The 14,195-nt window shown below is 43.6% G+C and overlaps 1 protein-coding gene across 1 annotated transcript in view; it reads left to right on the top strand.

Moving 5' to 3' along the window:
* TEKT2 (tektin 2) overlaps positions 1-13,626 on the top strand; it is a 45,949-nt gene extending 32,323 nt beyond the window's left edge. Inside the window, exons 8-10 of the mRNA XM_073615599.1 lie at positions 3,417-3,560; positions 3,676-3,755; positions 12,848-13,626. Of these exons, the coding sequence (XP_073471700.1) occupies positions 3,417-3,560; positions 3,676-3,755; positions 12,848-13,061 (438 nt within the window). The 3' untranslated portion in view covers positions 13,062-13,626. The remainder of the gene's footprint in view (positions 1-3,416; positions 3,561-3,675; positions 3,756-12,847) is intronic.
* Positions 13,627-14,195: the final 569 nt, after the last annotated feature.

Below are 14,195 nucleotides of genomic sequence, written 5' to 3' on the forward strand. Positions count from 1 at the left end.
AATCACTGTAGCAGTCAACATTACTACAGTGATAGTGGCGATCTTCCGGGTCCTGTGCCGAGTGAATTCCCCTCTGCACAGCGACTACAGGAGAGCACTTGCTTGCCACTGCCACCATTCACAGAACAACTTGTATTTTTTCAATCAGACAGGCAGAATTCACAACACGAAAGGGGATTTTTAAAGTGCCATCAGGAATGTGATTCCACCCATAAATCAGTGAGAATGTAAAGACAGCACAGCGACTCAGACGGAACTCAAAAACAGGTTAAAAGGAGTCCTAAGCATCTCAAATGTATCACAAATACAAACTGCATGTGCCTGAAAACATTTAACATTTTAATATAAGTACACAAGCCTTTACATAATCAAATTTGTGCAGGATGGCATGTTAATTCGTATCATTGTCTCTTTTTAACACATAAAAGAGATTACTTTGATGTAAATATTTTTAACAATATGTGTTAATATTCTAAAACCTGCTTTCTTTGTAAAATGTAAATTTATATCTGTACTTGAGGGTACCCCCTTTTGTTTATAACATACCTGGGTTGTGTAGCCTTCTTTGCATTGCTACACAATTGTGCTTTACTGCTGTTTCTGACAACTCAAGTCTATGAGCCAACCAGCCTACTGAAAACAATGTACTCCCTATGTGGCTCATATCTTTTCTAAACCGTTGTTTAAAGTTAAACTTAAGTGAATTTTCAATTATTATGGTAGAAGAGATTTTCCGTGTCAGTTCTGCCATAAAATGAATGCCTAATTGTACATAACTGCTTGGACAAAACATATTCTTGAGCATGTGTAGGATTGCCACCATTCGTGGTCGGCCAAAAAAGAAAGAAAGAAGACTCCAGACTTAAAAAAGAAGACTGTGACAAGATGGTGGTGACTAAGCAATGATGGGGAGCACAGACTTTGCACTGAAATAAAAAAATCAATGAATGGTGTTGCGCTCTAGGTAGTATTTAATCAAATAGTATGTACACAGATACACACATATGGAATCAATTCTAAATGCTAATAGCTCAGTACTCAAATAAACATATATAACCACTGTAGGCGGATAGGGTATATAAAGTGTAAGTGATAACAGAGACAGGAGTGAAATTCGCAATTAGATATTAATAAAGTGCTAGTGCCGAAAACCACATACGTACTATTACAAATATATCTAAAGTGCTAATAAAACAATGTCCGTATAACGGTGAGCTGGAGACGTGTAGTGCTGCTCCCATGTGATTTGTGCAGGTCAGGTAGTGAATAAAGTGATTTAGTGATTCGTTTCTTCAGTGTAATTACACCTCTGTATAAGTCCCTTACCTTACCGCTGTAGGGTAACAGCGTTAAATATTATATAGAGACGGCCAGAGGGATCTGGGCTCCTGCAATGACTGCAATGATTCGGCGATGAAAAAATATATAGAGGGAGCTCCAGTTCAAGTGCAGTGTATAAAGGAGAAGGAAGAAAGGAAGTCCCCAATCGTGAAGTATGTAAGGGCTAAAAATGTGTTTATTATAAAAATAGCCAATAGGGTACTCACATTAGGAGTGTAAAACATAAACACAGCACTACGAGCGGCGAGCTCGCAACCTGATGTCACTTCCGGTGGCTATCTGTTCTGACTCGTAGCGTCACGATCACGTGACTTCATGAAACCACGTGATCGTGACGCTACGGGTCGAAACAGATAGGCACTGCGTCACTCGGGATCCGATGCGCGTGGCTGCCAGCCGCGATGTCCGCCGGGCTTCCGCAATTGCCGGTCACAGAGCAGGAACGTGGATCTGTGTATAAACACACAGATCCACGTCCTGTCAGGGGAGATTAGACTGATTGTGTGTTCCTTGTATATAGGGACACCGATCGGTCACAGAGCAGGAACGTGGATCTGTGTATAAACACACAGATCCACGTCCTGTCAGGGGAGATTAGACTGATTGTGTGTTCCTTGTATATAGGGACACCGATCGGTCACCTCCCCCAGTCATTCCCCTCCCCCCACAGTTAGAATCACTCCCTAGGTAACACATTTAATCCCTTGATCGACCCCTAGTGTTAACCCCCTCCCTGCCAGTGACATTTACACAGTAATCAGTGCGTTTTTATAGCTCTGATCGCTGCATAATTGTCAATGGTCCCAAAATAGTGTCAAAAGTGTCCGATATGTCTGCCGCAATATCACAGTCCTGACAAAAATTGCAGATCGCCGCCATTACTAGTAAAAAAATAAGAAGAAGAATGCCATAAATCAATAACCTATTTTGTAGACGCTATAACTTTTGCGGAAACCAATCAATATACACTTATTGCAAGTTTTTTTACCAAAAATATCTAGAAGAATACATATCGGCCTAAATTTTTTTTTTTTTTAATTGGGATATTTATTTTAGCAAAAAGTAAAAAATATTGTGTTTTTTTCAAAAGTGTCGCTCTTTTTTTGTTTATAGAGCAAAAAATAAAAACCGCAGAGGTGATCAAATACCACCAAAAGAAAGCTCTATTTGTGGGGGAAAACATGATCAAAATTTCATATGGGTACAGTGTTGCATGTCCGCGCAATTATCATTCAAAATGTTATAGCGCTGAAAGCTGAAAATTGGCCTGGGCAGGAAGGGGTAAAAATGCCCGGTAATTAAGTGGTTAATATATGGTAAATATATGCACTTATGCACTAAAAATACACAGTATGTCTCCTTTGTGTTGTGGTGTGATTACACATTTCCTCAGATATTTCTGTTTTGGATTCTACCCTTTTTTTCTGACTGCAGCATAGGTGATAACTCCTGGGTGAAATATTCTCTCTATACCTTATGGTTTTATATCATAAAAGCAAAATTAAAGTGGTTGTAAAGGCAGAAGGTTTTTCATCTTATTGCATTCTATGCATTAAGATAGAAAACCTTCTGTGTGCAGCAGCCCCCTTCAGCCCCCCTAATACTTACCTGAGCCCATCTAGATCCAGCGATGTTACAGTAGTGTCTTGGCTGCCCTGGACTCCCCTCCTAAATGGCTGAGACAGCATCGTTGCGCTATTGGCTCCCGCTGCTGTCAATAAAAGTCAGTCAGCCAATGAGAAAAGAAAGGGGGAGAATGGACACACGGAGATGTGACTCTGCTCGGGTGCCCTCATAGCAAGCTGCTTGCTGTGGGGGCAATTAACAGGAGGGAGGGGTCAGGAGCACTGAAGAGGGACCCGAAAAGAGGAGGATCTGGGCTTCTCTATGCAAAACCATTGCAGAGAGCAGGTAAGTATAACATGTTTGTTATTTTTAACTAAAAAAACCCCCAAGATTTTACAATAACTTTAAGCTCTAGGAATAAATACAAGGTAAGGCAAAATTGTAGCCTTACCTCAACTACCCATCTGCTTGAACTTTGGTATAATTTTGACATTTTTTTATTATTACAGACTAAGGAGGAAATAGAGGAACTGGAGGAAGACATAAGACGTTTGGAGAGTGATCTCAAAGAGAAGAGTGGACCTCTGAAGCTAGTGCATACACGCCTTGAGAATCGTACCTATAGACCCAATGTGGATCTTTGTAGGGACCAGGTATTTGTATTATTTGTAAATAAGCATAATATACATTTTTCCTACATTTTTCTGTATTCAGAAAACAGCAGTCTGTAGACCTTTTTTCAGTACTTTGTTCTTTTTCAAATCATAGGTACAGTATGGATTGACAGATGAGGTCCACCAGCTTGAGGGCACTATTGCTGCACTAAAGCAAAAAATGGCTCAATCACAGTAAGTAATGTTATGTTTGAATTGTTAATAGTGATGTTCTCTTTTATTAAAAATATAAAAGCCTTCTCTTAGCTTTTACTAGAGCTCAGATAAGCTAAGGCCCATTCTGAGGCATTGCAACTTGTCTGGCAGTTTTGGGTTATACCAAGGACTCTATCTGCATTGTGTATGTATGCTCTCCATGTGTTTGTGTGGGGGTCTCTGTGTTCTTAGGTACTGATGTAAGAGGAATTAAATAAATAACAAGTACTAGAGATAATTCTCTATAGCAGTGTTTCTCAACTCCAGTCCTCAAGGCGCCCCAACAGGTCATGTTTTCAGGATTTCCTTCAGATGAAATGGCTGTTGTAATTACTAAGGCAGTGAAACTGATCAAATCACCTGTGCAAAATAATGGAAAGCCTGAAAACATGACCTGTTGGGGCGCCTTGAGGACCGGAGTTGAGAAACACTGCTCTATAGCATAACATGTGGTGTATCCATTACTGTGTAAAAATTGCTAAATTTTACTACATCAATTTTGAAGATGAAGTTGCTGCATGCACATTATTTTGTTGTATTATTTTATATATAAAGTCCATTTAAAAAGAATATTTCAAAATGTGTGGCCTTTACAATGGTAGACTGTAGGCAAAATGCCCCTTACATTGGTACGCAGCAGGAGGAAGCATGCCACTTGCATTGGTGGTCAGTGGGATGAAGAATACCTCTTAGATTGGTGGCTAGTTTCTGGAAGAATACCCCTACATTTGTGGCCAGTGGCAGGAAGAATGCCTCTACATGATGGTCAGTGAGAGAAAGAATCCCCTTTTACATTTGTGATTAGTAACAGGAAGATCGCACCTTTACATTGGCGGTCAGTGGAAAAAAGAATGTCACATACATTTGTGATAAGTAGCATAAAAAATGCCCCCTCTTTTGTTGATCAGTGGGAAGAAGAATACTCCTATACATTGGTAGTCCATGGGTGAGGGAAAGCCTCTTTACAGTTGTAGACTGTGCGAAGATGACTATGACTCGGCTATGACTAAGGCTCACGCCAAAATGCGTCAGCTGTTTGTTTTTTAATGCTCAAATGTAGCTAATACATTTTTGTATCAAGGACTTTGGAGTTGCCGGCTCTTCTCTCTTATAGACTGTGTGAAGAATAATATCTTTGATGTTAATGGCCAGTGGAAAAAATGCCCCTTACATTGGTGGTCATGCATCGCATACTAGCACATTATAAAAGACTTACCTTAAAATGAAGCCCTCCAGCGGCACATTGTCACCGCTGCAGAGGCTTCTATCTTCACCCGGTCTTCCTTTCCGAATTCGCGGGCTGCGGAAGCTTGAATGATTTGTTTTAAACTGCTGTTAATGCTTGTTAAGAATATGTAAATACTTCAGTGTGCATAGTCTGGGCACAGGTTTACTTTAAGTGCACTAACTGATAACAAACACAGTTAAAGGAGAAGTATAGCCAAAGCATTTTTGCTAAACTTCTATTGATCACAGCTCGTTTTGCATTCCTGTGTCCCTTTTTCAGCCATCAGTGTGCTAAAGTCTGCTATCGGCTTACATCACTCAGCCGGTCGAGGCTCTGAAAAGATCCTGACCTTATGGTCAGAATCCGCCCAGAAGTGTGGACCGGCAGCTGGTTCAGCTTCTCAGCGAGCAGAGCGCTATTGACTGACAGTCACATCTCTCTACTTAGAGTGGAGGTGGAGAACTAAGTGATCAGCAGTGTTTGATTGCTCAATTCTCAGGGTAGAGCCAGCGAGGGATAGATGCAGCTTGCATTTTTTTGTCATTCCCACACTTCTCTTTTAAAATCCATTTTTTACTAGTCTTATTGGTTGATAAAGGATACTACACTTAAAGATTAGTAAGAGTATAGTCTTGTTTTTAGCTATACTTTATATTAGTAAGCGTTACTACCCAATCATACAATTTTAGATTAGATTGCTTGGTCAAGTGTGCCATTATAGAGGAGCACAGAGCCAGTGGCGTCGCTAGGGGGGGCAGGGGGTGCGGGCAGAAACCGGGTGACACCCGCCAGAGGGGTGACACACGTGGGTAGCGGCACCACTAACACCTTCTGCTGCCATGATCTGCCTATCGGTTCTTGTGCTATGTTCCTCAGCAGAGCGGACTGAAGCCGCCTCCCCCTCCTCTTTGTTTACATCCACACAGGTGGGGGAGGAGCCAGAGGGACAAACATCGCTGTGTGTATTCGTCCGTGCTGTTCTGAGGTCTGTACATTTTACTACCATATATGAAGATGGACATGTGCGGGGGGCGCTATCTATGGGAGGGGATAGGGTGTCTATACTGACAGGGAGGTCTGCACTGAGGGGGGAGTGTCTATAATGATGGGGGGTCCGCACTGACGGGGGAGTGTTTATACTCATTGGGGGTCTGCACTGAGGGGGGAGTGTCTATACTGAATAGGGGGCATGCACTGAGGAGGGGGGTGTCTATACTGATTTGGGGGTCTGCACTGAGGGGGGTGGAGTGTCTATACTGATGGGGAAGTGTCTATACTGATGGGGGGTCTGTACTGAGGGGGGGTGTCTATACTGATGGGGGGGTCTGCACTAAGAGGGGGGATTCTATACTGATGGGGGGTCTGCACTGAGGGGGGTGTCTATACTGATGGGGGGTGTCTGCACTGAGGGGGGTGTCTATACTGATGGGGGAGGGCTATACTGATGGAGGGGGTGTCTGTACTGAAGGAGGGGGGTCAGTACTTAGTGGGGGGTCTATACTGAGGAAGGGGGGTCTGTACTGAGGGGGAGGTCTATACTGATGGAGGGGGGTCTGTACTGAGGGGGGAGGTCTATACTGATGGAGAGGGGTCTGTACTGAGGGGGGCCTATACTGACGGAGGGGGGTCTGTACTGAGGGGGGAGGTCTATACTAAGAGAGAAGGGTCTGTACTGAGGGGGAGGTCTATATTGATGGAGAGGGGTCTGTACTTAGTGGGGGGGGGGTCTGTATTGATGGAGGGGGTCTGTACTTAGTGGGGGGGGGTCTATACTGAGAAAGGGGGGTCTGTACTTAGTGAGGAGGATCTATACTGTAGGAGGGGGCTCTATACTGAGAGAGGGGGGTCTGTAGTTAGTGGATAGGGGGACTATAGTTTGTGGAGAGGGAGTGACACCAATTTTTTCTGGACCAGGTGACACCAACCCTAGTGATGCCATTGCACAGAGCATAATCTAATCGTGGAACTGAGGAAACTGTCAGGAAAGAAAGTGGAAGTAGAAAAGTGGCTGAACATGTCTTGTCTCCAAATATCACCCAAACCGTCCTCTCCGCTCTTCTCAAGACCTCCTACTCTCATGCGATCTTGTCTCCTCCTCCCATGCTCGTCTCCAGGATTTCTTCTCTCCCATCCTCTGGAACTCGCTACCTCAACCTGTCCGGCTATCCCCTACTCTTGCTACCTTCAGGCGATCCCTGAAAACTCGAGGGAAGCTTATCACGTCTCTAACTAATCTTTTACCACTTCCATCAGCTCATTCCCCACAGTTACAACCTTTTGTACAACCTGCCCCACCATATTAGATTGTAAGCTCTTCTTAGAAGGACCCTCCTAATCTTCTTGTATTTTATTGTATTATGACTGTATTGTCTCCCTTTTATATTGTAAAGCACTGCGTAAACTGTTGGCGCTATATAAATCCTGTATAATAATAATAATAATAACAACATAGACTTCAGGGTGGGGGATAAACAAGACATAATATTAACTGTGTATGGACCATAGGAGCATAGAAATGGCTGACTACAATCTGATCATGGCGTGGGACTGCAGGGGAGAGAGGAGCAACAGCTTATGAACCATGAAATACTGGGATAGATAAAGCAAGAGCATGATCTGATCAAGTATTTGGGAGAGTTAGAGAGAAGGCAGACAGAATCTGACAAGGAGCTGAGAGAAAGGGGGTGATAGCCAGTTGATAAAAGAGAGCAGGAAATGAAAGGGTAGCATCTGATAAAAAAAATACTTGTTGATTTTTGCCAGAAATCTTGTCAGCCTTTCATTTTCTGTGCTCACTGCAGCAGTCTTATCAGTTACATTATTTGCAGTTATCTCTGAGGACTAGAGAACCTCTCCCCTCTACATAATGTTGAAGAGGGGAGAGGGGGGTGTTTCTTCAATCTTGTCCCCCGACAGATGACAGGCCCATGTCTGCGGATGACAGGCCCATGTCTGCGGATGACAGGTCCATGTCTGCTCAGTTTCTGAAAATCTGATACAGACAGAGCCATTCTGCTCTATGGGGGGCCGGGTATAAACCGACTGCCCTCTGATCCACCTAGACAGAGGAGGATGGATCCCCTTCTGTTTTTTTTCTAGTGGACCGGATCAGATCGGAGGTCAGCAAGTGTAAACAGACACAAGTTTGTTTACACCTACCGGTCAATAGGGATGAATGGACCATTGGATCAGGTCTGCCTAAAAAACTGACAAGTGAACCTGATTGGACACTTCATGTAAAAGGGGCCTTGGGTAACAAAGCTGCTCCTCCATAGATATGGTACAGTCACAGAGTACTGAGGATAGGGTCACCAAGTGAAACAAAAGGAAAAATGCCTTGTATAGTTGAAAGAGAGGCAGTACAGGGGATATTATTATAAATGGGGCATGCACAACAATCTTACATAAAAAAACAAGATCTTATGCAACACTCGCTAAGGTATACTGCTACGTATATGAATAACATGGAAGGATGAATTTCTCCCCATGGATAAAATAACCATGTATATTGATAACTAACTATCAGACAATAGTCTGTGTTTTACAAAGCCCAACAGTTACCCCACTGCAGAAGTGTTAAACTAAGTAAAAATGTTACACTACTATAGCGCAAAACCAGAAATGATTAAAATTGAAAGGAAAAAAAAATCAAAGAGAAATCTAACTGGTTATTACTATTATTATTATCGGGGGAAGAGCAATCTAAGTATCACAAGAAATTAATCATAGATATATCAAAATTAGCAATGAATCATGAAAAGGTCAATGTGTTATAATTACCCTTTCAAAATGTCTGCTGGCTTACAATGGTCCTCTAAAATAGCTGCATTTCCCAAAATGGCGTCTTGCTATGTTTTAGATGATGAGACGTGATAATGAGAGTTTCTCTGGACGGATGGGTGTATTCTGGATGAAGTGTGATCCAAGTGAAGTTTATGGATGAAGAGTGAAGTGTGTCTGAAGTATAGTGTCCACATATTTTAAATTATGTCTGATATGTATATATATATGTCCTTTTTTTTTCTTAATATTCAGTGGTTGAGAAATGCAGATTTTAAACTGGCCTGAGTCTGTTGACTGTTCTCCATGTCTGTGTACAAATGTATATTGGAGGTTGTCCAGTTTGGTAAACATCACCCAAGGTTTCCTCTTTATACACTGTTTGGATATGGTGTATTTTTGCCTTAGAAAGTCAGTTGATGTTTGCTGTTTTTAGGGTTTTATAACCCCAGTCTTATTAGGGAAGAATGAAACAGCTTTTTCCTGGGCTCCAGGTGGGGGAAAAAAGGTACACGCATTGTTCTAGCAACTAGTTCTGCAAATAGGCTTGTTTATAGACCTCCACCCGAGTGAGAAAAATAGAATGTCTTAGGTTGAAATACTGGCCTGACTAGGTCCTTAATTTGACCCTTTCTCTGGGGCTTATTCAGTCTTACAGATATATTTTCATCTTTTAATGTTGGAAACGTGTATCTATTTCTTCACAAGGGTTCTGACACTACTCCTTCTGATAATACAAGTCTATCAGCCAGCCAACTCACTGAAAACATAACACTCCCTATCTGACCTCAAAAACTGGTAAGGCAGATCTTCACTGCATCTGTGTACCACAAACCAAAAGCACTATTTAATTAATTTTTAATATTCAAAGCAACCTCCCCTATCCATCCATGTCGCCATGCTTTATTTTGTTTAGAAATCACTTTGAAAAACAACCCCTAGCACAGGGGTGTCGAACTAAAATTCATGGGGGGGCGCATCAGCAGTATGGTTGCCCTCAAAGGGCCGGTTGTATCTGTAGGACTATGTGTCCACTCTTTATTATCATAAATAATTGTCACTGCATTTGTTTGTTACTGGTTTTACGGAGTGCAGGGTACAGGAGTATGCTGCGTATGTAGTGCAGGGTACAGGAATATGCTGCGTACGGAGTGTGGGGTACAGGAGTATGCTGCGTACGGAGTGCGGGGTACAGGAGTATGCTGCATACAGAGTGCGGGGTACAGGAGTATGCTGCGTACAGAGTGCGGAGTACAGGAGTATGCTGCATACGGTGTGTGGGGTACAGGAGTATGGTGCGTATGGAATGCGGGGTACAGGAGTTTGCTGCATACAGAATGCGGGGTACAGGAGTATGCTGCGTATGGAGTGCGGGGTACAGGAGTTTGCTGCGTATGGAGTGCGGGGTACAGGAGTATGCTGCGTACAGAGTGCGGGGTACAGGATTATGCTGCATACAGAGTGCACGGTAGAGGAGTTTGCTGCGTACGGAGTGCGGGGTACAGGAGTTTGCTGCGTACGGAGTGCGGGGTACAGGAGTTTGCTGTGTACGGAGTGGGGGGTACAGGAGTTTGCTGCATACGGAGTGCGGGGTACAGGAGTATGCGGCGTACGGAGTACAGGAGTTTGCTGTGTACGGAGTGCAGGGTACAGGAGTATGCTGCGTACGGAGTGCAGGGTACAGGAGTATGCTGCGTACGGTGTGCAGGGTACAGGAGTATGCTGCGTACAGAGTGCAGGGTACAGGAGTTTGCTGCGTACGGAGTGCGGGGTACAGGAGTATGCTGCGTACAGAGTGCAGGGTACAGGAGCATGCTATGCAGTGTGCAACATCTGACCTCTGCACCCTCCACTCTCCTTCCATCCTCCCACCTCTGCCTCCATAGCCCTCAACACCCCTCCCCCCCAAAAAAAAAACACCTCTCACATCTGTGCTCTTTCCTACCTTCCTACCTGGCCCAGCTCTGGTACCTCCTGTGTATGAGGATCTGTGTTCAGCACCACAACACTGCAGCAAGTCCTTAAGTAGCCTGCTCTGGTTGCCCTCAAAGGGCCGGTTGTATCTGTAGGACTATGTGTCCACTCTTTATTATTATAAATAATTGTCACTGCATTTGTTTGTTACTGGTTTTACGGAGTGCAGGGTACAGGAGTATGCTGCGTATGTAGTGCGGGGTACAGGAATATGCTGCGTACGGAGTGCGGGGTACAGGAGTATGCTGCATACGGAGTGCGGGGTACAGGAGTATGCTGCATACAGAGTGTGAGGTACAGGAATATGCTGCGTACAGAGTGCGGGGTACAGGAGTATGCTGCGTACAGAGTGTGGGGTACAGGAGTATGCTGCATACGGAGTGCGGGGTACAGGAGTATGCTGCGTATGGAGTGCGGGGTACAAGAGTTTGCTACATACAGAATGCGGGGTACAGGAGTATGCTGCGTACGGAGTGCGGGGTACAAGAGTATGCTGCGTATAGAGTGCAGGGTACAGGAGTTTGCTGCATACAGAATGCGGGGTACAGGAGTATGCTGAGTACGGAGTACGGGGTACAGGAGTTTGCTGCGTACGGAGTGTGGGGTACAGGAGTTTGCTGTGTATGGAGTGCGGGGTACAGGAGTTTGCTGCATACGGAGTGCGGGGTACAGGAGTATGCTGCGTACGGAGTACAGGAGTTTGCTGCGTACGGAGTGCAGGGTACAGGAGTATGCTGCGTACGGAGTGCGGGGTACAGGAGTATGCTGCGTATGGTGTACAGGGCACAGGAGTATGCTGCGTACGGAGTGCAGGGTACAGGAGTATGCTGTGTACAGAGTGCAGGGTACAGGAGTTTGCTGCGTACGTAGTGTGGGGTACAGGAGTATGCTGCGTACAGAGTGCAGGGTACAGGAGTGCTATGCAGTGTGCAATATCTGACCTCTGCACCCTCCACTCTCCTTCCATCCTCCCCCCTCTGCCTCCATAGCCCTCAACACCCCTCATCCCCCCCAAAAAAACACCTCTCACATCTGTGCTCTTTGCTACCTTCCTACCTGGCCCAGCTCTGGTACCTCCCGTGTATGAGGATCTGTGTTCAGCACCACAACACTGCAGCAATTCCTTAAGTAGCCTGCTCTAACACGCTGGATAAAAAAAAAAAAAAACATCGCAGTTGGAGCTGTCAGGAACCTCCGACACTGACGGGCCAACTGCGCATGCGCTCAGCTCGGGAAACAGCTGGCCCATGCTAGAGCGACTGAGGAAGAGAGAGAGCAGGAGATTTTTTCTTGGAGATCAGCTGGCCACGCATGGGCTCGCACAAAGCTGGCGCCGTTCGTGTGACGGAGGATGTTTACTCGTGTTGCCTGGGAGACAAAAGAGGTGGCGGCCGCCGGCCGTTGCGCAGGCCACATGACGAGGCCTGGCTGCCGGATTCGGCCCGCGGGCCTTGTGTTTGCCACCTGTGCCCTAGCATTTCTGGCCGTGGCCATCTTGAGTAAGGGCAAATGATTCATGTAGCATTTACTGTACTTCCTATAATCCATCTGCCCTTAGCTCAAGCATGCATGCAGGAGAGCTTAGCTGGAAAACCCCTCCTCCTCTCCTGAAGACTCCTGGGATGTATGACATCATATGCTTAGGCAAGAAACCAGGAAGTAATTGAAGAAATGTAAAAAGAAAAAGTTTAAAACAAGTAAATATGATATACTTTTCTATCTATTTATTAATGTTAGCAGCATGGCTATTTAAAATTATCAATGTTGATTGGCAGAGAGAATTTCCACTTAAGGGGGTGAACAGAGTCTTTGTAAAGCTAATCTACCTTGCCTCTAATTGCTAATTTACAAAACTTTACATTTAATACAGCAACACAAATATCAGACCATAAATATGTAACAATGTGAAAATCACATGGAAATCATTTTAGGTATACAATGCAATAATAATTCAAATGATGTGTTGGTGACAATTTAATAAACTTTATTTTTAAAATTAGGAACTAATTGAATAAGGCTATGTGAGTTACAAAGAAGCTTATTCTGAGCAGAAAACACAAATGAAAGCACTGTTATTGTGTTCTTGCAGGGATGCACTGGATGCACTCTACAAAAATCTTGCCCGCATTCAAGCAGATATAAAATTTAAGGAAAACTCCCTAAACCTGGACAACAAATGTGTTGATACCCGCCGGAAGCTCACTATGCCTATGGAGAAGTATGTTCCATCTATGGATTCCTTCAACCGAACCACCAATCGTCAACTTTCACCCTTGAAGGGTAAACAGCTGGAACTAGCTTGAATTTTCAGAGAAAATTACCATTCTACTGATTTGTCAGTCATTCAGGCAATACAAGAAATTACCAATACACCTTGTAAATTATATGGTACCATATGAAAACCCAAATTTTTAGTAAAGTATTCCTGTTTCAAAAATATTGCAGGAAAACTACATATCAATTTATCTTTGTGTTTAGAAAAATGTATTGATGAAGAGGGTTATTTAAACCGAATATTAAAAATGTGTGGACTGGTAAATGTTAACATTTTTACCAAAAATTTGTGTTTTATGGTTTGGAGGTTTTGTTTTTTTCATATTGCTTATCTGATTTTCACTGTGCTCACCTTCTGTTATTCTTACTGCCACCAGTACATTATAACATTCTTCTAGGCTGACATGATGACATCTACCCATCAAGACATTTTGATATTTACATAACCCCTCCCCGAAGTGCCAGCCCGTTGCTTACATTAGGACTTACAGAGTGCTCTGATGTGTTCAGGAAGCTAGGTACACCATCCTGCCACCAGTGTTGCCAACCCCCAAAGTGAAATTTACTGACAGGACTCCCAACATTTACAAACAGCACCTTTTTTTTTTTTTACTGACAAAAAAACATGAAATTTACTGACTGTTACTTTTTTTTTCCCTGACACTTCAAAAAAAGTGCATATAATTGATATTTTAGATGTAAAACAGTGCAAATATCAATATTTACGTGATAAACATATAGCTAGTGCCAGTGTGTTTAAGTTATAATAAAAGTCAAAAAGCATTTTTTCTCCATTTCCATGAAGGTCAGGTTAATATAACCCAGGAGTTTTGTCACGTACATCCATCTGAGGAGATTTTCCTTCAATTTCAGTCCCATAGATACAGTAGCCACCAACACAGAAATTGAGGGGAAACCCCAGGTAGCCACCAGGATCAATAGAATAGAGGTCCCCTCAAATTCTGTTCTGAATTTGGTGGAATGGTAAACAGGGCAACTCGAGGGTGAATCTCCCCAGCTGGAGCACAGAGACATCATTAAAAGCTGACATAGCAGTTACCAAAGAGACAATAATACTAATGCATTGTTCAAATAAAAGTTAAAGGAGCTTGCAGCAGTTTTCAGTCAAACAGGTGTCCCTGTGTATGGATCTCCCCCTCACC

This window comes from Aquarana catesbeiana, linkage group LG02 (genome assembly GCF_042186555.1).
Source record: "Aquarana catesbeiana isolate 2022-GZ linkage group LG02, ASM4218655v1, whole genome shotgun sequence".
Classification (NCBI taxonomy): domain Eukaryota; kingdom Metazoa; phylum Chordata; class Amphibia; order Anura; family Ranidae; genus Aquarana; species Aquarana catesbeiana.